The 22239-nt window shown below is 51.5% G+C and overlaps 1 protein-coding gene across 3 annotated transcripts in view; it reads left to right on the forward strand.

Annotated features, from left to right (window-relative positions):
* MTMR4 (myotubularin related protein 4) overlaps positions 1-21236 on the forward strand; it is a 46322-nt gene extending 25086 nt beyond the window's left edge. For all 3 annotated transcript variants that reach the window (XM_058854371.1, XM_058854372.1, XM_058854373.1), the window contains exons 3-19: positions 135-224; positions 2557-2673; positions 3315-3397; positions 3558-3724; positions 4914-5010; positions 10165-10278; positions 12188-12384; positions 12542-12670; positions 13318-13429; positions 13871-14066; positions 14516-14701; positions 15393-15563; positions 15668-15822; positions 16142-17348; positions 18184-18294; positions 18547-18635; positions 19019-21236. In XM_058854371.1, the coding sequence (XP_058710354.1) occupies positions 135-224; positions 2557-2673; positions 3315-3397; positions 3558-3724; positions 4914-5010; positions 10165-10278; positions 12188-12384; positions 12542-12670; positions 13318-13429; positions 13871-14066; positions 14516-14701; positions 15393-15563; positions 15668-15822; positions 16142-17348; positions 18184-18294; positions 18547-18635; positions 19019-19196 (3399 nt within the window). In that variant the 3' untranslated portion in view covers positions 19197-21236. The remainder of the gene's footprint in view (positions 1-134; positions 225-2556; positions 2674-3314; positions 3398-3557; positions 3725-4913; positions 5011-10164; positions 10279-12187; positions 12385-12541; positions 12671-13317; positions 13430-13870; positions 14067-14515; positions 14702-15392; positions 15564-15667; positions 15823-16141; positions 17349-18183; positions 18295-18546; positions 18636-19018) is intronic.
* The last annotated feature ends 1003 nt before the right edge of the window (positions 21237-22239 follow it).

The following is a 22239-nucleotide window of genomic DNA, read 5'->3' on the forward strand; positions in this document are numbered from 1 at the left end:
GCAGAACAGGCATTTCCATGCACAGGTATCCCCAAATTCCTGGGGTGCCAAGAGTATCCAGCAGCTTCAGTTTTTGGCTTTCACAGCAAGTGCTGGCTGAGGCTGTCTGACTGTGTGCTCTGTTTGCAATGCAGGGTGAGGAAGGCCCTCCCAGTTTGGAGTACATCCAGGCCAAGGACTTGTTCCCCCCGAAGGAGCTCATAAAGGAGGAGGAGTCACTGCAGGTAAGGAAGCAAAAACACCGGAACAGCTCTGGGATGTGGCAGGCTGGACTCTGCAGAGCAGCTCTCCAGCCCAGTACAGCCTGGAGACCGTGGGCAGGCTGGTGCTGGGGGCACATTCGGGGCAGCAGGTCCCTGTGCATGTTCCCAACCCCTGGAGCTGCTGCAGGGCACAGCCAGCCCTGGGTGGGAATGTGCTGCTGCCTGCCCAGCCCTGCAGCCTGAATCCAGGGAGGTTCCCAGGACAGGGGGAACGTGCAGCTGCACTCTTGCTCTCCCCTCAAACACCTTGCTCCTGGCGTTTTCCTGCTGCACGGCTGCTGGAAGAAGGAACCTCCATATGGAGCCAGCCTCCTGCTGCAGAAAACCCTGGGAAGGGCCCCAAGTGCTGTTGCTGCTGTGCATTCCCTCCTGAGAATCGGTGCTTCCTTTAACAGCATCCAGTGCTCATTGTCCTCCTCCTGGGGCTGGAGCCAGGCTCACCTTGTTCTTGCTGCTGCAGTGTTTGAGTTTGTTCTGAGACTGCCACTGCCTTGGCAAACAGTGCTGGGGAAAGCAAGGGCCGAGAGCTGTTGGCTTGAAGGAGCAGCCACAGGCTGGAGAGTTGTGCAGGGTCAGGGCTGGGGGGCTGAAGCTGCTGAGGCAACTCTGAGCTGAGACTTCTGGAGAAGAACAGACACTGCCTTAGTTTGCTGCGTGGAGAAGTAAAGTTCAACCCTCCCAAGGGTAATTTGCCTTCAGGAAATTGTTAATTTATTGTAAAACAGAGTGTTCAAGGCCAGCTTGGATGGGGCTTGGAACCTGGCCTAGTGGAAGGTATCTCTGTCCATGGCAGGGTGTGGAACTGGATGAGCTTGGGTTGGGATGTCACTCCCAGCCCAAACCATTCCAGGATCCTGGGACTCTAGAAGGATCAGTTGATAACAAGCTGTATTGGGGCACCTGCTGGTTTATTCCAGGATTCCTCTCCGTTGGTTCTTGCAGCCTTACCAGCCCCTTGCTGTTCTGTCTCCCTTCTGTTGCTGTGTGAAAGAGCCACGTAAGCAGGAGAGACATATGCCAGATAAAAACAGCTCTGGCAAGTGTGCAGAAATCAACTGCAGAAATAAAGAGAGGATATTCTCTTAGGCAAATAATTAATATTTTTCAAGAGTGTTCGGACAGATGCCAGGCTAAGGTGGTTATTTTTGTTCAAAGAAAGGAGAAGTTCTTAGTACAGTTCACTTGAAGTCTGAAATCCAGGAAATTCAGGTTTTTATACTCAAGCCATAGAAACAACTTTGAAATAAAGAGAAGGTGGTCTGACTTGTACTAATTACAGTGTAATGAATTGTGTAATCAGCTGCCCTGTCTGGCAGGTTTCAGCTCTGGCTGAAATGATAAATTGTCATGACATTTTTTGCATAATTGGTTACCGACATCACCTGGTGTAGGTTGCATTCAGGGAACAGGAGGAGCCTGATTAGCTAAGGACAAAGGGGCCTGGTGAATTTTAGGCTGTTCTGCCTTTTTTTTTTTTAATATAAGAAAAGTCAAACTTGACTGTCTGCAAGGATCCCGTGTTTTAAAAATAACTGTGACATGTCCAGACTGATGGGGAAAAACAGACACTTGATTATGGAAATATTTTTTTAAAAATTGAATACAGGTAACTTTAATGAAGCTTTCTTGCAGTTTAATCAGGACAAGCTTCCTCAGTCATATAAATAACTATACACAGAGAATCCCTGAGAGCCTTCTTAGCAGAAGCTGGGTACAATTTTGGTTCATTTGCTTACCTGGATGGTACTGCTGAGTCTCATGGCCCTCCATGTTTAAATGGCACAGCAGGAGCACAGAGGTGACACTGCCCTGGGCCAGAGGCTTCTGATCAGTCACAGAATCCCAGAATCACTGAAGTTGGAAAAGACCCCCGAGATCATCAAATCCACTGATGATCCCCACGTTGTCACCGAGCCCAGAGCATTGAGTGCCACATCCAGTTGTTCCTTGGACACCTCCAGGGATGGTGACACCACCACCTCCCCGGGCAGCCCCTTCCAGTGCTTCCCCATGGTCCTGGGCTCTTTCAGGAGCTGTGCAGGGCACTCCTCTCTTCTCTCTGAGCTGTGCTGCCGTCGTGTCCCTCCCAGGCCAGCCCTCACTGCCATGGCACACAGGAGATCCCTGGGGAGAGTTCTGTGAGCGGGGCTGGGCAGTGGTGCCAGTGCTGTCCGTGCTGCTCTCAGGGCATTCCTTGCTAGGAATGGTTCCTTGGGGATGCACTGTGGAGGCAATGGCAATTCCAGTGCACAAAGTGCCTGTGTGAGCTGACGTGGTGCTGTCTCCCTTCCAGGTGCCATTCACTGTGTTGCAGGGTGAGGGGGTGGAGTACCTGGGCCATGCCAATGACGCTGTGATCGCCATCTCCAACTACCGCCTGCATATCAAATTCAAGGACTCTGTGATCAATGTGAGTCTGGCTCTACCTGCACCACCACCTCTTGCAGGGTTTCAGACCAAGGAGGGGTGGGAATACCCTGTTCCTGGGGGCTCTGGCACAGGAAGGTGCCTCTTGGAGGATGCTAGGCTTGGGAGTGCAGTTGCTATTTTACTGCTGTATTTAAGTGTGAGGATGGGATTTTCCTTTGGATAGTAATTAGGTCTTGTCTTTGCTATTTTCTTTAAATTCAAACAATAACTTTGGTGTTTTTAAAGCTGTTGAGTTCTCTCGTAGGCCAGTTTTAATGAGACTTCTCACCAACACAGGCAGTAGGAGCTTGAGGATTTCTCTCACTGCCTTTACTTGCTGTCTCTTACTGCAGCTGCTGTTTAGCTCAGTTACCTGTGCTTGGCTGGATGTGACTGAGTAAGAGCCTGGCCCCAAGTGGGATATTACTGAGGGAGAGAACAGAAATCAGAATGATAATCATGGAAGAGCTCTGTGCTGACTCATGGAGCTCCATAACCCTGGGAGTGGGATTGTAGTTCACAGAAGCAGCTCGTGACTGCTGGAGCTGTGCTGGAGCGTGAGGAGCCTGCAGGCACGGCTGCTGGGGCTGCTCTGGCCTGTGCTGTGCCTTGTCATGCCCTACATCTGTCCCTCCCTCACAGGTGCCTTTGAGAATGATGGAAAGTGTGGAGTGTCGGGATATGTTCCAGCTTCACATCATCTGCAAGGACTCCAAAGTGATCAGGTATCTGGTTTATTGCTGTGGTGCAGCTGCTGCAGCCTGGGGCCAGCTCTGGTGCTGCCGTTGGAATTGAGCTGTCCATAGTCAGGGTTCTGAGGCTTGGAGCTGTGTTCCTTTTCCTGGCTCAGTCCCTGCTGAGGGTGATTTGCCTTTGGGTTTGCAGGTGCCATTTCTCCACCTTCAAGCAGTGCCAGGAGTGGCTGAAGAGGCTGACTCGAGCCATTGCCCGCCCTGCCAAGCCTGAGGACCTCTTTGCATTTGCCTACCACGCCTGGTGCTTGGGGGTGTGTGTGGATGAGGAGGATCAACACGCACATCTCTGCCGGCCAGGTGAGCTCCTGGCCAGCAGCACTGCACTGCAGTTGAGCTCTTCTTCATAAACTCTGTCTGCTTTCAGATTCTCCTTGCTGGGTCATGCCGTGTCTGGCCTACAGATCCAGCTGATGGCCAGATGCTGCTGCATAAGAAGCACAGTGAAAGGAATTAGTTACAAACACAACAAAAAACTTTCTGACCCAGCAACACAGAAGCAGCTTTTCCCTTTCTCCATGTAAGAAAACATCCCATAATTAAGTTCTGACATCACAGTAATAGAGACCTCAGGCAATCCTGTCCTGGAGTGGTAAACAGCATCAGTTTTGAGGCAGCCTAATTAATATGAGCCCATCTGAATCTCTTCTCCAGCACCCAAAAATGCTGTGACATTTCCAGGATCGGGTCTGTAGAGAGCTCTGGCTCATCCTCACACAGGCACAAATCAAGTCTTTGAGTCCATGAAGAGAAAACCAGAGCTGTGCTGGTGCCCTCGTGTGGACTGGGAGTTTCCCTTCCCTGGAAACACAAAGCTCTCTTGCAGTTACTTTGTCTTATCAATGGTGAAGCTGTTTAAGGATGGAATTAAAATGAGTGAAAAACCTGGCTTTAGGCTGAAAAATGAGCTGATCCTAGAGGAGAGCAGCAGTAGCCTAAATGGAACGTCCAAAGACAGGCTGGATGAAAGGATGGGGTTCAATAGTACAGGTATTCCAAGAGAAGCTGACAGGGGAAAGGTAAGCTCTGTGTCCTTACCATGCCCCAAACCCCAGAAATCAGAGATATTTGCTGTGTTTCCTTTAGAGAAAGTGTTCAGTGTAAATAAACTCACCTGTGCAAGTTGTTGCTGCAGGATATGGCTGAGGTGAAGAGCTTTGCAGTATTTATTTACTAACAAGATTTGATACTGGAGCAACAAAGGCATCCAGAATTTGTGAGGCAAGGCTAAAGCAAGAGAGAGGAAGCCCTGAATCAGTGTCTGAGAGCAGTGTGGAGGAAGGAATTGCCTGGGGTGGGTGCTCAGTGCTCCTTGCCATAGGGTTCCTGACATTCACTGGGGTGGAATGGGATGAGCTTCAGGTCCCTTCTGACCCAAAGCTTTCTGTGGTTTTGTGACTCTCCAGCTCATGGCAGTTGGTGTGGAGTTCCACAAAGACATTCAGATTTCCTCTGTGCTGTCAGTAACCCCCTGTGCTCCTCTCCTCAGGGGACCACGTGAGGTTCCGGTTCGAGATGGAGCTGGTGAGGATGAGCTTCGACCTGCAGAACGCCTGGCGCGTCTCTGACATCAACAACAACTACAAGTGAGTGTTCCATCACCAGGCTCTCCCCACTCTCCTCTTGCCTCACTTTTCCACTGGTAATCCCTGTGCAGAGCAGGGGTGAGTCAGACTCCAGCCATTCCCCCTTCCTGGCCTTTACAGCCCCCAGGCAGAGCAGAGTATGAGCCAGATCCCTTTTCTTTCCGCCTTTCACATCATGGAATTGGAGAGGAAATGCAGCCCAAACATCAGAGTTAGCAGGAACTGTAAATGCTGACTCAGGTTTATAATGTGGTGGCTCTAATTCCTGTGGAAGACATTTGGGAGTCTGGAGGTCCAAGTGCAGCTTGGGAGGTTCACAATGTGCAAGGGAAAAGAGCATTCCCTGGGAACATGGTGGTGTGCTGGGCACATCCCCAGCACTGTGGGGTTAAATTCCAGGTGAGCCAGTGTTGGAGGTGGTCTGTGTGGGCATTGGGGTGGAGATCTCTACAAGGTTTTCCCACTCTCACAGTGGAAGAGACGTTTTGTCACCAGTCAGTGTTTCCAGCCTGCCTTGTATGCTGGAGCACAGGACTCTTGGAGAAGGACAGCTGCACTGTTTGCAGCAGGTGCCATTAAGCCAATGGGATTTCAGACTTTCATGGACATACTCATTTGTGTGTTCACCATGATCCTGTTCTTGAAACCACTGGTATCCCTCAGCCTTTCCTCTCTGTCCCAGCCAGTCCAGGCATCCCCATCACCTATGGATTGAACAGTTCAGGTCACTGGTTTCCTGTGGAGACCATGAGAAACCTCAGATACACTGGACTGGGGAAATCCCAGTTTTGGAGCTTGCTGCCTGAAGAATCCAGGCCACAAGCACTAAATTTGGGGGGTGATTTCCATTTTACCACTGCCCTACTCACCATGTTGTTGATTTGGGACTGTTCACATGACTTTGCTGGCATTTACACAGTTTCTCCAAGGATGCCAAATAAAAGTTGTTGTCCTGAACTGCTCAGTTTCGGAGTGCACAGCCTGTAGGTCCATGCCCTAGGTAGAGTGTAGGTCAAGCCTTCTTCCTTGCTGGATCCCTCTTTTTTCAGGGGTTTAACTTCCATTGACCACCTGTGCTTTGCTTCCTGGCCAGTAATCCACAGCCATTAGCCGCCTTCTCTGAAGACAGGTGTTTCATTTCCAATCAAACCAGGGAAGAAAGAACCTAAAACTAACCTCAACAAGCTGGGTGTGGGCCTGGCTTTGCTTCTCTCCACATGCCGAGTTCCTCCCTGGGGATCCTTTCAGGTCCCAGCTTCCTGCAGACATCCCAGGATCTCAGGGGTGGTGTAATTGCCTTGTGCAACTCAAACCAGTTCTCTCTTGCTGCTCGGGGAGTGTGGCTTTAAATCCTGCCTTGGCTTTTGATCATAACCACCTGCCTCTATTCACAGGGATCAGGTTACTTTTTAACTGTTTGTAGTCCTTTTATCTTTTATTTCCCCGCTTTGGCAAAACAGTGTTGTTAAAGACAGGATACTCCAAGGTAATGGCTTTGTTCCTGGTCTTTTAAGTCTGTTCCGAGATGTCCTTATCTGGGAACTATTCTCTCCTTCCTGGCGACAGCCATCGTAAAATGAGAGCAATACAAGCTTATAATAACCACTCCTTCAGTCTTGATAAAAGTATACAGTGATAATAAAATTATTACACAGTCTCTCCCTGGCTCTCACATCTTCAGGGAATGGGGTCACTCCAGCATTGCCCATCTGGTCCACACAGGCTCTCCGAGGCAGTTGTTTCACATCAGCCTCAGTACTGGTGCGTTTAGTACACATGTAGTTCCTTCAAAAACAGGAATAAAACAACAAAGCACTTTTCCTCCAATGTTGATGCTCATTTTCAGGTTTTATCTTTTTACTGTTATGGTTTTATTTAACTTTGAGTTTATAGGAAAAAGTTGCCAGGAGTTCTGTTACTGCTTTAGCCAGATGGTGTTTCCTACCGGTTTCTGAGACAGCTCTTAATACAAATTTTGTCTTTTTTACACTTCTCTATAAATTTTAATGCTATCCATACCATTGGAAAGTGATAATTACTGTCCCTGCTTGGATTTGCCACAGGAACATGTGGACAATAAGTCTGTGAGTTCTGTTAGTGGTACACGTGTTTGCCTCCTGCGAGGCAAGAGCTTGGACAAGGCTCTCAGGGACAGGATGGGTTTGTTGGGGTGTCCTGTGCAGGGCCAAGAGCTGGGCTCAATCCTTGTGGATCCCTTCCAAATCAGGGTATTCCACAATTCCTCATCATTATCTCTGTGGTAAGAAGGTTCTCCATCAATCCTTGTTCACAGGTGCTGGTTCCTGTGTCTGTGTTGTTCCAGCCACCCTCTCCTGCCATCAAACCTCACAGTTCAAGGCTGTTCCCCTTGGTGGTCTGGCTCAGCCTGGTCCCAGGGCTTTCCAGGACACCCCACTGCAGGTGGTTCCCTTTAGGACTCCCATTGTGGTGAAAAATGATGGTTGAGGTTCCGAACTATTTCTTATCTTCCCAAGACCAGCTGTTTCCTGAGAGGAGCATCCTTCAGCTCTGTTTTTAACAGCACACCTGTTAAAAAAACACAGGCACACAAAAGATCTCAAAAAACCCCTTTGAAAATCCAAACTGCCCTATCTGCTCGTTCACTGATGTTTCAGGTAGTTCTCACACATGAGGGGTGACCTCCCTCCCAACAGCCGTGTTTACTCAAAACCCAAGTGCGCTGATCTTATCCTTTTTGTTGTTGTTGCTGTTGTAGGAGCCTTATCCCCTCTAAAACCATGATTGAATCTACTGAGTGATGAATGCTGTAACAAAGGGATTTTTCAGTTATTCTACTTTGGAGCAGCTTAGGTTCAAAGGAAGAGTCAGAGATTCTGTATAAGTTTTCTGGTTGCAGCAAGAAACACTTGGGTGTGTCTGAAAATGTCACTTTGGTTCAGACATTTGCCTATTCTGTGTGGAAGCAGCACAAGTCTCCCATGGGAATTTCTGCCCTTGCAGACATTCTGCTTCTCTTCCAGCCTCTGTGGATGTCATTCCTGTCACTCACACCCTGCAGGGGTTGGTAGTGCAGCCTCAATGCTGTGCTGTTTCTCCTTAGCGTGGGGATTTATTTGATCCATGCACGTTCTGCTGGATGCTGGTCACTCTGAGCATCACACTTTTACCTCCACCTTCCCCTGGAAGTTGCCCACACTTTGTTCACAAGCTCAGCCTATTTTGGCCTTCCTACAAAGCTTGTACTCTGAAATTCAGGGTGCCACAGATAGTCTTCCTTGTTTCAATTTATAAGATACTGTTAAGCCAACAGAGTTACTTATCCTGGCTTTCCACTTCCTCTACTGTGTTTCTCTGGAATTCTAGCCTAGAAGGACATGTCTCTTTCTCCTGACCTTACTGCCTGTTTCTATGCACCCTGCTTGAATTTGGCTTCACTTCTTAAAGATGTCCTGTTTCCTACCTGAATTTTATTGATTTCTGTCTTACTGTTTTCCTAAGGCTACACAGTTTTAGTGACTTAACTCTTGGAAGATAAAATCCCGAGCCTCTCCTGGACTACCTCTCCCCAGTCTGTACTTTTAAGACATCACCCATGTTTCATCTGAGGTGCCAGGGATCTGTTTGCACTTCAGTGAAGCCTATTCATGTATAGACTCAGCTGTTCCAGAGGTTCCTCCAGACCTGAACAGGTGCTAATCCTCTCCCATATTCCTGCATCCTCAGTCACACTTCACTGCTTCTCTAATTTCCTGACCACCTTTGCTTATGGAATCTGAGGCATTTCAGAGATGTCCAAGTCCAGACATCCTACCACAGACAACCCGGTATTCACCTTCTTAACTGACAGCTTTAATTTTGCTTCCTGAATTCCTCATCCTCACACAGTTGTTTTTATCCCTTAGCCACCCTTGCTTTCTGCCTGGGGCTCCCAGAGGAGCTGTCTAGACACTGCAGTGCCATTTTCCAACGTGGCAGGCAGTTCTTCCCCAGCACCATCAACTAATTCTTGACTGTGCCTGTTGCCATCAGCTGGAATAGCCTGGGCTCAGGGACACCAGACCACCCTCTGGAGCTTACTGGGTGGATTCTTTCACCCCCCTCATTTTGCTCCCCATCTGCCCTGAAACATTCCTGCTAAATGATGTGGGATAGCCTTGAGCCAGGGCTGCTCTTTGATGTTCCCTGCCGTGTACCCACCTGTGCCTGCCTGGGCTGCAGGGCTTCAGCTGGTCCAGCTCCCAGGCACTGCTGTGTCTGAGCCTGCCTTGGCCTGTGCTGGGAGCAGGGGAGGAGCTGCAGAAGCCAGAAAGCCCCCTCTGCACTCCTGGAATTTTGTGTGTGCTACAATCCTGAAATGGTTTGGGCTGGAACGGACCTTAAAGCTCATTCCATTCCACCCCTGCCATGAGCTGGGACACCTTCCACTCTCCCAGGGTGATCTAAACCCTATCCAGCCTGGCCTTGGACACTTCCAGAGATCCAGGGGCAGCCCCAGCTTCTCTGGGCACCTGTGCCAGGGTCTCACCACTCTCCTAGGAAACAATTCCTTCCCAATATCCCATCTAAGCCGGCCCTCTGGCAGTGCTCTCTGCTTTCAGAGTTCTCCTCTCACTGCTGGTACATGTTCAGATATCTATAAGAATTTAATTTCTGGCACCCCACCAAACAAGATATGATTTAGATCTTACTCCTGTCACTTTATTTGCATACCTGCAGTCCCCACTGCTAAATTCCTGGGCAGATTTGTGTCTTCCTCACTGAACAACGTGTCGAGTTGAGCAGTGGTGTCGTGTTCTGCCGGGCAGAAAATGATAGACCATTCTTTACCAGAAGCTCTGTGTACCTGCTACAAGAAAACAAAAACTCCATGTAAGTTATTGACTGTTCCCCTAAACCCTTGTGAATTCTTAAATCCAGAGGTTGTTTCAAAGGCATCCAGGGAAGTACTAGGATACTTATTATGAGCCCAGAGGTGAGGCCTGAGGTAAAAAGAGGTTTTCTTCATTCCTGACAGCATGTTTTGGCTCTCTTCTTGAGGCTGCACTGAGACAGATATGAGGAGGAAGAGCCAATGTCCTGCATGTTGAGTTTGGGGAAGTGTGAGCTGCTCTGGGGTAGCAGATTTTTGATTGCTCAGTCCTCATCTTGCTTTTCATGCTTTCTCTTCTTCAGGCTTTGTTCCAGTTATCCCCAGAAGCTGCTGGTCCCTGTCTGGATCACCGACAAGGAGCTGGAGAATGTGGCTTCATTCAGGTCATGGAAGAGGATCCCTGTGGTGGTGTACAGGTAAATGCAAATTCCCTCCCCCAAACCCATGACAGCTGCTGTGTCCTCGTGGTCCTGTGGGGGCTCTGGAATGGGATGGCAGGAGAGCTGTTTATCCTTTTGCCTCTGGCCTGCAAATGTACTGCTCCCAGGGCTCCTTCTCCCAGCACTGTCTGGAGCAGGGTGTTTTCCAGAACAGAGGAGCAGTGTTCCAGAGCTGTCCTTTGCTGCTTTGTTAGATTTGAAGGTGTGGGTGGCTTTCCTCCTACAGGAGATGTTGCAAGATGAGGTCAGATTAAAGTTCTCTGAGAGTTTCAAAATCTCTCCACACATTGGCCCTTGTCTGGCTGCTACTTTGAAAAGCAGCAAAAGAAATCTGAGCCAGAAGGAGCCTGCTGGGTGTCCTGTGCTCAGCAGGGTGTGCAGGCCAGGACACACCTGGGAATACCCAAATCTGCAGCTTCCCATGAGGGGCAGTGGAGGGGCAGCTCTGGTCTCTGCTCTTCCATGGCCAGAGACAGGACCCAAGGGAGCAGCTGGAGCTGTGTCAGGGAGGTTTGGGTTGGATTTTGGGAAAGGTTCTTCCCCCAGAGGTGCTGGCACTGCCCAGGCTCCCCAGGGAATGGTCCCAGCCCTGAGGCTGCCAGAGCTGCAGGAGAGTTTGGGCAGTACCCCTGGATTGTTGGGGTGTCTGTGCAGGGCCAGGAGTTGGACTGATGATCCTTGTGGGTCCCTTCCAATTTAGGATAATCTGTAATTCTATGAACTGTTCCCTGACCAGTCTTCCATAAATAATCTAGAAGGGGATGCAGGAGGCCAGGCAGCCAATGGAGCAGAGCTCTGCAGGGAAGGGGCTGGTTCCTCATTAAATGTGTTTCCCAGGAGACTGATGTGTTTGAAACCAGCGGGAGGCTGATGGAAAAGGGCACCCAGGCAGTTGTGCTGTTGTAAAATGTAAATTATGGTTTGTAGCCTTAGAATCTGTGTTAGCAGCTACCAAATCCAAATATAAAAAACCTTAAAATATCAGAGCTATAGTGGAAATTAAAAAAGTCAGGAAGCAAACCCAGTGAATTTACAGGCACCTTAATTCTGCATCTTCATGGCTTGCTCTTGGATGTGGCAAAACACTGTGTGTTCTTTCTAGAACTCAGTTCTGCAGCAGAGTGGGAAGGAGTACAGCTTATTGGATGGAGCCTTTCCCTCCTTGTAGCCAGCTCAGCTAAGAAGTTAATTGTATTTGTGATTCCTTTTGCTAAAAATGGCCTGGTGCTGGAGCCTGTCCCACTGTGCCTCCCCACCCGAGGGCAAAGCCATGTCTTTTTCTTACTCCAGCAATTATTTTGTTCCTTGCTTTATATCTCTGTAATGGTACCCAGTAATTTATGAGCTGAGTGCAACCCTTCTGCAGCTTGGGATCAGATTAGAAGATGCTGACAAGAGATGTTACAGGATGGGGCAAGTGCTTGATTTTCACGCATGTTTTTTAGTCTTTGCCCTCAAGATTGAAGTCTTTGGGGCAGGACAGTCCTTGAGGGTCATGGCTACTTTTGCAGTGCCTTGCGCTGTGAGGAAATGAAAAGCCTGGCACTCAGCTCCTCCTCACTCAGACTTCAGGAGAGAATGGATGGGTGCCTGCACCCCAAGGGACTCTGATAGACCTCAGAGCTTTTGGATAATGCTGATCTCACTGGGTCACAGTCAGAGCTGTAAGAAACGATACCAAAGGTACCCCATTATCAGATTTCTTTAAAAAAGTATAATTTAGCTATAAGCAAAGCAGAAATTCAGGTCTCCATCTCAGTCCTCAGTGGAGATGCACAGGAGAGATGCTGGAGCCAGAGAAGCTGCTGCAGCAGACAGAGCAGTAGCTGGGGTGTGGCTGTGCACAGGGAGCTCTCGGGGGCTCAGCGAGGCTCTGTCCCCGCAGACACGTGCGCAGCGGGGCGGTGATCGCGCGCTGCAGCCAGCCCGAGATCAGCTGGTGGGGCTGGCGCAACGCCGACGACGAGTACCTGGTGACATCCATTGCCAAAGCCTGTGCCTTGAACCCCGGCGTGAGAGCGTCGGGCGCCGCGCCGCACGCCGGGAGCAGCGACGGCAGCGAGCCCTGCGACGCCGACTTCGGTGAGACGGCTTCTGCCACCCTCTCAACGGGGGACAGCGCGCGGGGACTGCCAGGGGACAGCCTGGGCCCCTCTGCGCCGCCACCGCCGCGTGTGGGTGACTCTCTGCAGGGGAGGGAGGTGCCAGGAGCTCATGTCACGTCTGTGTGTCCCTGCAGACTCATCCTTGACAGCGTGTTCGGGCGTGGAGAACGTGGGAACCCCTCAGAAGCTGCTGATTCTCGATGCCAGGTCCTACACAGCAGCTGTGGCCAACAGGGCCAAGGGAGGCGGCTGCGAATGCGAAGGTACCAAGGGCCAAGAACATCCCAGAGCATCTTCCTCTTGGGCCTGGCAGTGGCTCCTAGGGCACAGCTGAGGGTCAGGACAGCATTTTCGTGCTTGGTCTCTGAGCATGTTCCCACAGAGGGATCTGGACAGGCTGGATCAACAGGCCAAGGTCAATTGGATGAGGTTCAATAAGGCCAAGTGCTGGGTCCTGCATTTGGGTCACAACAGCCCCACTGGAATGCTCCGCTGTGGGGCAGAGTGGCTGGAAAGCTGCCTAGTGGAAAAGGACCTGGTGGTGCTGGTTGGCAGCCAGGGGAGGTTTAGGTTGGATATGGGGGCAGATTTCTTCACTAAAAGGTTGTCAGGCCCTGGCACAGCTGCCCAGGGCAGTGTTAGAGGTCCCCACCTCTGGAGGGGTTTAACAGCTCTGTGGATGTGGCACCTGGGAACATGTGTCACTGCTGGGAAATGGTTGGACTCGATGACCTTGGAGGTTTTTTCCAACCTCAGTGACTCCATGAACACCAGGAGTGGTGTGTGAGGGGCGGCTGCACTGGGGTGTGGAGGCAGTAGCAGCAGAGTTGGATTCTCTTGGACCTTGTGGGTCCCTCGCAGCTCAGAATGTTCTGTAGCTCTCTCTAAATGTTCCTGTCTCTCGTATCAGAGTATTACCCCAACTGTGAAGTCGTGTTCATGGGCATGGCCAACATCCACTCCATCCGGAACAGCTTCCAGTATCTGCGTGCTGTCTGCAGCCAGGTGCCAGACCCCAGCAAGTGAGTGACTCTTCTCTAGCTGAGTTTGATGATCTGATCTGTCTGATGAGCTGATCTGTCAGTGACCTGGGGGGGGTTTCACTCCTTTTTCCTTTTTTTATCCCAGGTTTCTACCTGAGAAAATGGAGGGATGGGAAAGTGCTCACAGTGCTTGAATGCTGCTAATTTTGATCCATTAATCCAGAAGGGATTGTGGCACTGTCTCAGTGTCACTTGGCTGTGTGTGTCCTCTGGGGGTTTCTAAAATTTATTTGAGAAAAATTAAATTTGGGGTTGGATTCTTTGCCCTTCTTTCCAGGCTGCCCCTGTCCTCTGGGACATGTTTTAGAAAAGATTGATTTTCACTGAGGGCTCCAAGAAAGCTGAAGTTGTTTTTTTTGGTTTTTTTTTCCTTCAGTGGAGAGCTAAGCAACCATTTTCTTGCCTTTTTCCCCCTTGCAGCTGGCTTTCAGCCCTGGAGAGCACCAAGTGGCTGCAGCACCTGTCTGTCATGCTGAAGGCAGCAGTGCTGGTCTCCAGTGCTGTGGACAGAGAAGGGCGTCCAGTGCTGGTTCACTGCTCTGACGGCTGGGACAGGACTCCACAGATCGTGGCACTGGCAAAGATTCTCCTGGACCCTTACTACAGGACCATGGAGGTAGGATTGTGCTCTGCTGCAGTTCATGTCTGTTCAAGGGCAGCTTTTGTCTTGGAATCCCTGTGGAAAGGAGAAGGATTGCTTTTGGGAATAAGCTTAGTGGTGTTTCTGAGCTGCTGTGGTGGGTGTTGAGTTTTCCCTGTTCTCTTCCTGCCTGTTTTGGGTGAACTGTTCCTCACTCCTCTGCCCAGCCTGGGGAGGTGCTGTGGGAAATATCTTTTTGTGCTCAAAGTTCAGCTGCTTCCCTACTCTGAATTCTCTGAGCTCGTCACTGCATGGACATAACAACTGTCAGTTTGTGTCTGGAAAGCTCCAGCCCTGGTGAGCTTTGCTCCCACACCAGGCACTGCAGGCACTTCTTTCCAGCCTTTCCTGGTGGATGGGGCTTGCTTTGTCCTGCCATGTGTCCTCAGCAGAGTCTCTGCAGTTGTTTTTTCTTTCATTCACAGGGCTTCCAGGTGCTTGTTGAGTCGGACTGGCTGGATTTTGGTCATAAGTTTGGGGATCGCTGTGGACACCAGGAGAAGGTGGAAGATCAGAATGAGCAGTGCCCAGTTTTTCTCCAGTGGTTGGATGCTGTTCATCAGCTTCTGAAGCAATTTCCCTGCCTCTTCGAATTTAATGAAGCTTTTCTGGTAAGAAATACATATGCAAACATGTGAGCAGAGACAGAGGGAAAGTCTTGATGTTTTACAGTACTGGAGTTGAGAGAAAAGAGGTCTGCAAAACCTGAGAGATTGTGAGGTGATCACAGAATCCCAGAATGGTTTGGGTTGGAAGAGAACTTAAGGTCCATCTCATTCTATCCATCCCCTGCTATGGGCAGGGACACGTTCCACTACTCCAGATTGCCCTGTCCATCCTGGCCTTGGACACTTTCAGGAGTGGGACAGCCACAGTTTCTCTGGGCAGCCTGGTCCAGGCCCTCACCACCCTCACAGGGAACAATTTCTCCCTGACATCTCATCTAAATCTGTTTTCTTTTAATTTAAAACTGTTCTCCCATGAAGGGATGGTGGAGGTCTGAAACATTTGAAAAAGAAACAAAATAGGGAAAAAAATTAATCTCTGTCTTACCAAAAAATGCAAGAGAGGGTTCTGAAGAGTCATTTGGTTCTAGAGGGATGGGTTTGCTATCAGCTGAATGTTGCTTTCCCTTCAAGTGAAGTGATCCCTGTCCTGCCCAGCGTGGAAGCAGGGACAGCACTGAGGTCACCCGGGGTAGGCAGTGCATGAGCCATCCCAGAGGAGGGGAAGATGTGTCCCCTGTGGGCAGGAGCCCCCTTTGCCCGTGGCTCTGAGTGTGGCTCCCCCTGCATGGCACAGGTGAAGCTGGTGCAGCACACGTATTCCTGCCTCTACGGGACCTTCCTGGGGAACAGCCCCTGCGAGCGCGAGATGCACAACATCCCCAAGCGCACGTGCTCCGTCTGGTCCCTGCTGCGGGCCGGCAATAAGAACTTCCACAACCTGCTCTACATGCCTGGCTCCGAGCAGGTCAGTAGAGCTCCTGGCCCAGCTTTCCAGGCTTTTCCCCTGGCAGGCCCTGGGGAGGGCTGGAGGGGTTGCTGTGGCTGGGCTCTGACCGGGCGGTGTCGCAGGTGCTGCATCCCGTGTGCCACGTGCGTGCCCTGCACCTCTGGACAGCCATGTACCTGCCAGCCTCCTCACCACACCCTCTGGGACAGGAGGACATGGACATCTACATGCCCCCCGGATCCCAGAGCCAGGACTTCAGTGTCAGGTGTTTGGACAGGTAAGAGCTTAGAGGTTCAGGCTCAGCGTGTTGTGTACCCACAGGTCTTCCTGCCCTTCTTGTAGTTTCCCTGTTCTCATCTTCCTTGTGGGAGCCAGAGCTCTGTAGCAGTGCCCCAGCCCCTCAGAGGAGTGGAGGTCCCTGCTGCACCTCCAAGGCAGGAGGCCACACTGTGGTGGTGTGCATTTCACAGTGTCCCTCTCCACCCACCCCTGGAACTGTAATGGGGAGTATTTCCCTGCCTTCATCTCAGTTTTGACTGAAACCAAGGAAGTTTCAGGGGGTTTATTGTGAGATTTGCTTTTCTTTTGGGTTCTAGATTACCAAAGACAAGATCTATGGATGACCTGCTCTCAGCCTGTGACTCCAGCAGCCCTTTGACACGCACATCCAGTGACCCCAACCTGAACAACCACTGTCAGGAGGTGCGGGTGGGCTTGGAAGCCTGGAATGCCAACACTGAGGGGGCTGAAGGTGCTGCAGTGGCCACAGGAGAGGCACGGCCCAGGGAGGAGGAGGAGGAGAACCCTCCCTTGCGAGGCAGCAGCTGTGCTGAGCACGAAGGGCCGAGCAGGCAGCTGGGCAGTCAGGCTGCTGTGCCAGCCAGCAGTGTCCCCGTGGAGGCAGAAAAGGGAAATGGAACACACATGGAGGAACTGGATGGCGTAGGTGCAGATCCAAATCCTTCCGGACAGGAAAACAGCAACAAGGTTTCCACCAGTTCTGGAAAGCATTTGGAAACCTGTCCCCAGGAACCTTTGAAGGCTGCTGGCACGGTGTCCAATGCAGGAGGCTGTCCCAGAAGAATCACCACCCACCAAGACATTCCCAGCCAGGAGTCCCTGGCACCAGGCACCCCTGCTCAGGACATCCCAGGCTTTGCCCTGGGTATCCCGTGCCCAGATGCAGACAAGGGCAGAGGTGATGCTGGCAGGAGCGTGCCCTTTGAGGAGCCTGGCCAGCCGGGGAGGCTCCTGCTGGAGCAATGGCGCAAGCCCATTTCCCAGAGCCAAAGCAGTGAGTTCTCCTTCCTGGGGTCCAACTGGGACAGTTTTCAAGGCATGGTGACATCGCTCCCCAATGGGGAGCCTGCACCCAGACACCTCCTCTCCTATGGCTGCTGCAGCAAGAGGCTGAGCAGCAAACCCCTGCGGGCCCCAGGCCTGTGCCTCAGTGGCCCCTGGTCTGGCAGGGAAGGTGGGAAGCCCTCGGCCTGTGCTGGCCACGTGAGCTCGCATTTTGGGAAGCCCAGCCGTTTCTGGCTGCCCTGCCACCCGAAACAAGCCTCTGGTCCCAAGCATCTGCCCCCAAAATGTCCCTCTCCTGTGCCTCCCCTCTACCTGGACGACGACGGGCTGCCCTTCCCCACGGATGTGATCCAGCACCGGCTGCGGCAGATCGAGGCCAGCTACAAGCAGGAGGTGGAGCAGCTGCGCCGGCAGGTGCGGGAGCTGCAGCTGCGCCTGGACATTCGCCACTTCTGCGCCCCTCCGGCCGAGCCCCCCATGGACTACGAGGATGACTTTGTGAGTACGGGCTGCTCACACCCCACAGCGGGTCCCTGCACCCCTGCACACCTTCCTCTCCAACCCACAGCTCCCCATCCCCTCGGGACGGGGTGGGAAAGATTGTTCCTCTGTCACTTGTGTCCTCGTCCTGGCCATGTCCTCATCCACATATCCCAGAGATACCCCAGAGATACCCCAGAGATACCCCAGAGATACCCCAGAGATACCCCAGAGATATCCCAGAGATATCCCAGAGATACCCCAGAGATACCCCAGAGATACCCCAGAGATACCCCAGAGATATCCCAGAGATACCCCAGAGATATCCCAGAGATACCCCAGAGATACCCCAGAGATATCCCAGAGATATCCCAGAGATATCCCAGAGATATCCCAGAGATATCCCAGAGATATCCCAGAGATACCCCAGAGATATCCCAGAGATATCCCAGAGATATCCCAGAGATTTATCCCAGAGATATCCCAGAGATATCCCAGAGATATCCCAGAGATATCCCAGAGATATCCCAGAGATATCCCAGAGATATCCCAGAGATATCCCAGAGATTTATCCCAGAGATATCCCAGAGATATCCCAGAGATACCCCAGAGATATCCCAGAGATATCCCAGAGATATTCCAGAGATACCCCAGAGATATCCCAGAGATATCCCAGAGATATCTCTGCTGCTCGAGGACCAAACTCCTCCATCCCATGGATGCTTTGCCCCGTGTTTGGGGGCTCGGGAGCCACGCAGGTGCCCCTCAGCAACACAGAGTGTGCAGAGCAGGGCGTGCCCTGGGGCGTGTGCCCAGCAGCAGAGGGGATTGGTGACCTGGTCTCGTTTTGCAGACGTGTCTGAAGGAATCGGATGGCAGCGACACAGAGGATTTCTGTTCTGACCACAGTGAGGACTGTTTGTCGGAAGCAAGCTGGGAGCCTGTGGATAAGAAGGAGACTGAGGTGCGTGTCCCACGCTGGGGCTGTGGTGCAGTGGGAGGGAATGTCTTCTGCAGCTCACCTTGGGGGGCACAGCAGCAGAGAGTGGTCTGAAAGTGAGCAGCCTCCCGTGTCCTTGACACATCCTCTGCTGCTGCTGCTGCTGGCTGGGGTGGGGTAGGCTCGTTGTGAGGTGTGGCCCAGAGCCACCCCCAGCGTGCCCAGAGCTGTCCCCAGGGGTGGCTGCAGACAGGAGCTGACTGGTGTCTGCCCTAGGTGACGCGGTGGGTCCCAGACCACATGGCCTCGCACTGCTTCAACTGCGACTGTGAGTTCTGGCTGGCCAAACGGAGGCACCACTGCAGGTAAAAGTGTCAGCGCTCTGGGCCCCTCCTCTCCTCAGCCTGCTGTCACTAAATGCCCCTTTGCCAGGTTCTGTTCCCTCCAGCTCCCAGGAAAAGGTTTTGGGTCTTCCTAGTACATGCCAGGCCTCATCAGTTCCCTGCAGAGTTCTATGCTACATTGCTCTTGTTTCTGTTTTTCCAAGGCCTTTGATCTCTCTCTGGGACAGCAATGAGCCCCTGTCAGCCCCAGCAGTTTGCTTGCATTGCTGACCACAGAATAAGAAACATGTTTACAATCCTCGATCAGGCTGGTGCTTTGCCCTGACCTGGACCCTTTGTGCTTGCTGAAGTTCTGCTGTGGTGGTCCCAGCTCTCTTCTCACTGGTTTTCTTTCTCCTTGACAGGAACTGTGGGAATGTGTTCTGTGCTACCTGCTGCCATCTGAAGCTGCCCATCCCTGATCAGCAGTTGTATGACCCTGTCCTCGTTTGTAACTCCTGTTACGACCATATCCAAGTGTCTCGTGCCAGGGAGCTCATGAGCCAACATATGAAGAAACCCATTGCCACAGCTTCCAGCTGAATGCCAGACAAGGGACCTGTCTAAGCCCAGCCTTTTCTCTTGTGGGTTTGAAGGGTGACTCTGCCTCCAGGGTAACTGTGAAGGCCTTTGGCACAACACTTGAGCACCAAGCTGGAATGCACTGTCTGCAGCAGCGTCACTGCGGGCTGGAGCAGAGGGGCTCAGAGTTCGCTGTGTCCCCACCCTGGAGCCGGTGGGCCCGTGTGTTGTAGCCCTGATGGCCTAGGGCTGAGAGAGAATCACAACCTCTTCCTTTTGTGAGCTGGAAAGCAACGTTTTGACAGCTCTTGCCTGTGCAAAGTCCCCCCAAAGCAATAGAAAGGGATGTTTAGAACCACCTCCCCCTCCACAGGCAGCCTGCTGTGTGAGCAGGAGCAGGGCGAGCTCCCGATGGTCCCGCGGGCGTTGGAAGGGCCTCAGCCTGGAGCAGATCTGTAGATTCTCTTTCCATGAGTGTGATTTGCGATCAGCTTGGTGAACAAGACTCATTAGCCATCACTAATTGATTTTCTCTCGGGCTCTGAAGAGAAACTCATTCCAGCTGAAAAGGGCCGAGCAGATCGTGTCGGTTTTCAGGCTCCGCTGGGATCGGTGTCGCACTGGACTTCGTCCCTGCCCCCAGCACCACGGGGAGATGGGAGATTGGCTTTTCACTTCTGCTCTGCCTGTCTGCTTTGTCTGCGGTCGTGTCACAGCCTGGTGCTAACACAGGAATGGCACCCTGATCCTCTCCTGGCATGGAAACAGAACTCGTGTTCCTGTGTTGCTCTTCCTCCCCTTTTCTGCCCTCAGCTCTCCATTTCCTACTGCTCTTTATCCTGAAAACTTGATACCTTGAGGGTATAGGCCATAATGTGTTGTTTTACCTCCTGGAATGTGCTGTCTGGTGTATGTGAGGGTTTCAGTCCAAATGCTGCTATATATTTCTGTGCACTTAATGTAACCCGAAGAAGGGAGAATGAAGCATCAATACCAAAACAGGGGTGGGGAAGGGCACTGGCTGACATAGACACTACAGTCTGTGCTTTTCACTTTAGGATGTACAGCCAAGCTGCAGTGATAACCATGACGTGTGGCATGTGTTCAGAGGTGGAAACAATCTCTCTGACTTGCCCCAGTGCTACCTGAAATGCCTCTTGAATTTGACTTCTTTTTTTGTCTCCTGTACAGCGGTCAAAGTTCAGAATTGCCAACTTGTAATTGCCTCTCTGCTTCTCCTTTAAACTAGAGAGCAGGAATCCCAACTCATCCTAAGGACAAGGAACTGGGTTTAGAAAGGAAGAAAGGTTTATAAAGTGGGCTTCAGTGGGCTTGTAATCCCTAGGTCCCTCGGGGAGCATCCATCCTGCCTCCTCTGTAAGGCATCTGTGGATACTAGTCAGGAAGAAGAGTTTGAAAGTGGGGCATTTCTTTGCAGAAGTATAGGTTTTCTTTCCAATATATTCTGCACTTCAGGAGCTGAGACTTGGTGTGTGGCAGGGAGGACCTGTGAGGACAGTGCTCTGCTAACAAGGCAAAGGACTTGACACTGTTGTGATATCAGATCTTTTGGTAATGGTTTGTCATCTCTGTTGGAAGGAATGAAATAAGGACCTTTTCCTGCCCTTTGACTTGTCAGTCTGGTTTTGTAAATCCTGATGTGTGAGTGAAGCTCGTCCTCTGAAGACCCTGTACTTAGACTCTGCTTCTTTTCTACACTGGGAACAACCAACACGGCTCTGGGAAGAGAAGGCACCTTGCTTCAGATCCTGCCCTGCCTTGTACCTGGCAGTCGTTGGAAGCCTGACCACAGCCTGGCAGAAGAAGCTGGATTTGCTCCTGTTTTGCACGTGTTGGAATGACTGCAAGAGATGAGGAAGCCAGATACCAGGTACTGCTGGCCCTCCCATTCAGGCCATTAGTCCAAACTGCTTTTAGCTCCTGTGAGTTTCAGCGTCACAATGTGCTGGCCAAAACCTCTCCAATCAGTTTGATGGCATTGTGACAAACAAAATGTGCTGTACAACTCGATACAGTTGAAATAAAATCTCTATATTAGTGCTGCTGGGTTTGGCCTTTTCTTTCCTGTCTGGGGAGTTCTGCTCACCTGGGGGGTTTCAGGCTGCTGTTACCACATTTTCCCTTGATTAAGGTGTGTTAGGGATTTAATATCTCTTCTCACAGTCAGAATCACAGGTAAGGCACAGAACACCTCAGTCCTCTTCCAAACAAATCTGCAGGATGTCCTTCCCAGGATAACCAGGGCCTTCCAGCCACTCCTGTAAGGACCCAAGGAGAACTTGTTTTCTTTCTGAGGAAGCATTGTTAGGCAGCATTCCCTGCTATGAGGAAAGGCTGAGAGAGCTGGGATTGTTCACCTGGAGAAGCTCCAGGGAGATCTTAGAGCCCCTTCCAGGGCCTGAAGGGACTCCAGGAGAGCTGGAGAGGAACTTTGGGCAAAGGTTGGAGGGACAGGAGCCAGGGAGTGGCTCCCAGTGCCAGAGGGCAGGGATAGATGGGATTTTGGGCAGGAATTGTTCCCTGGCAGGGTGGGCAGAGCCTGGCACAGGTGCCCAGAGCAGCCCCTGGATCCCTGGCAGTGCCCAAGGCCAGGCTGGACATTGGGGCTGGAGCAGCTGGGACAGTGGGAGGTGTCCCTGCCATGGCTGGGGTGGCACTGGATGAGCTTCAAGGTGTGTTCCAACCAAACCATTCTTTGATTCTATGATCCCCTCACTCCTGACTGACGTTTTGCTAGCACCTGGTGCAGGTAGGTGTGTGGGTGGCTCCTCTGTGCAGGATGGTGGGTGGGAGAGCTGTGCTGTGTCAGCTGCAGGTGCTGCAGGTCAGTCACAGTTTGTGATGGAGCCAGACCATCTCCTGCAAAGCCTGTCCTCAATTTCAGAGATCCAGGGATATTGAAATTCATCCTGGTAAACTCCCTCAGTTTGGCTCAGGTTCTTGTCACACAGGTGATACCTAAAGGCCTTCCCCGCAGAGCTGTGGGGAACAGGACAGTTTGTCACACTGAAATGTGAACCATTGTTCCTCACAGTCACATCAG

Source organism: Poecile atricapillus, chromosome 21 (assembly GCF_030490865.1).
Source record: "Poecile atricapillus isolate bPoeAtr1 chromosome 21, bPoeAtr1.hap1, whole genome shotgun sequence".
Classification (NCBI taxonomy): Eukaryota; Metazoa; Chordata; class Aves; order Passeriformes; family Paridae; genus Poecile; species Poecile atricapillus.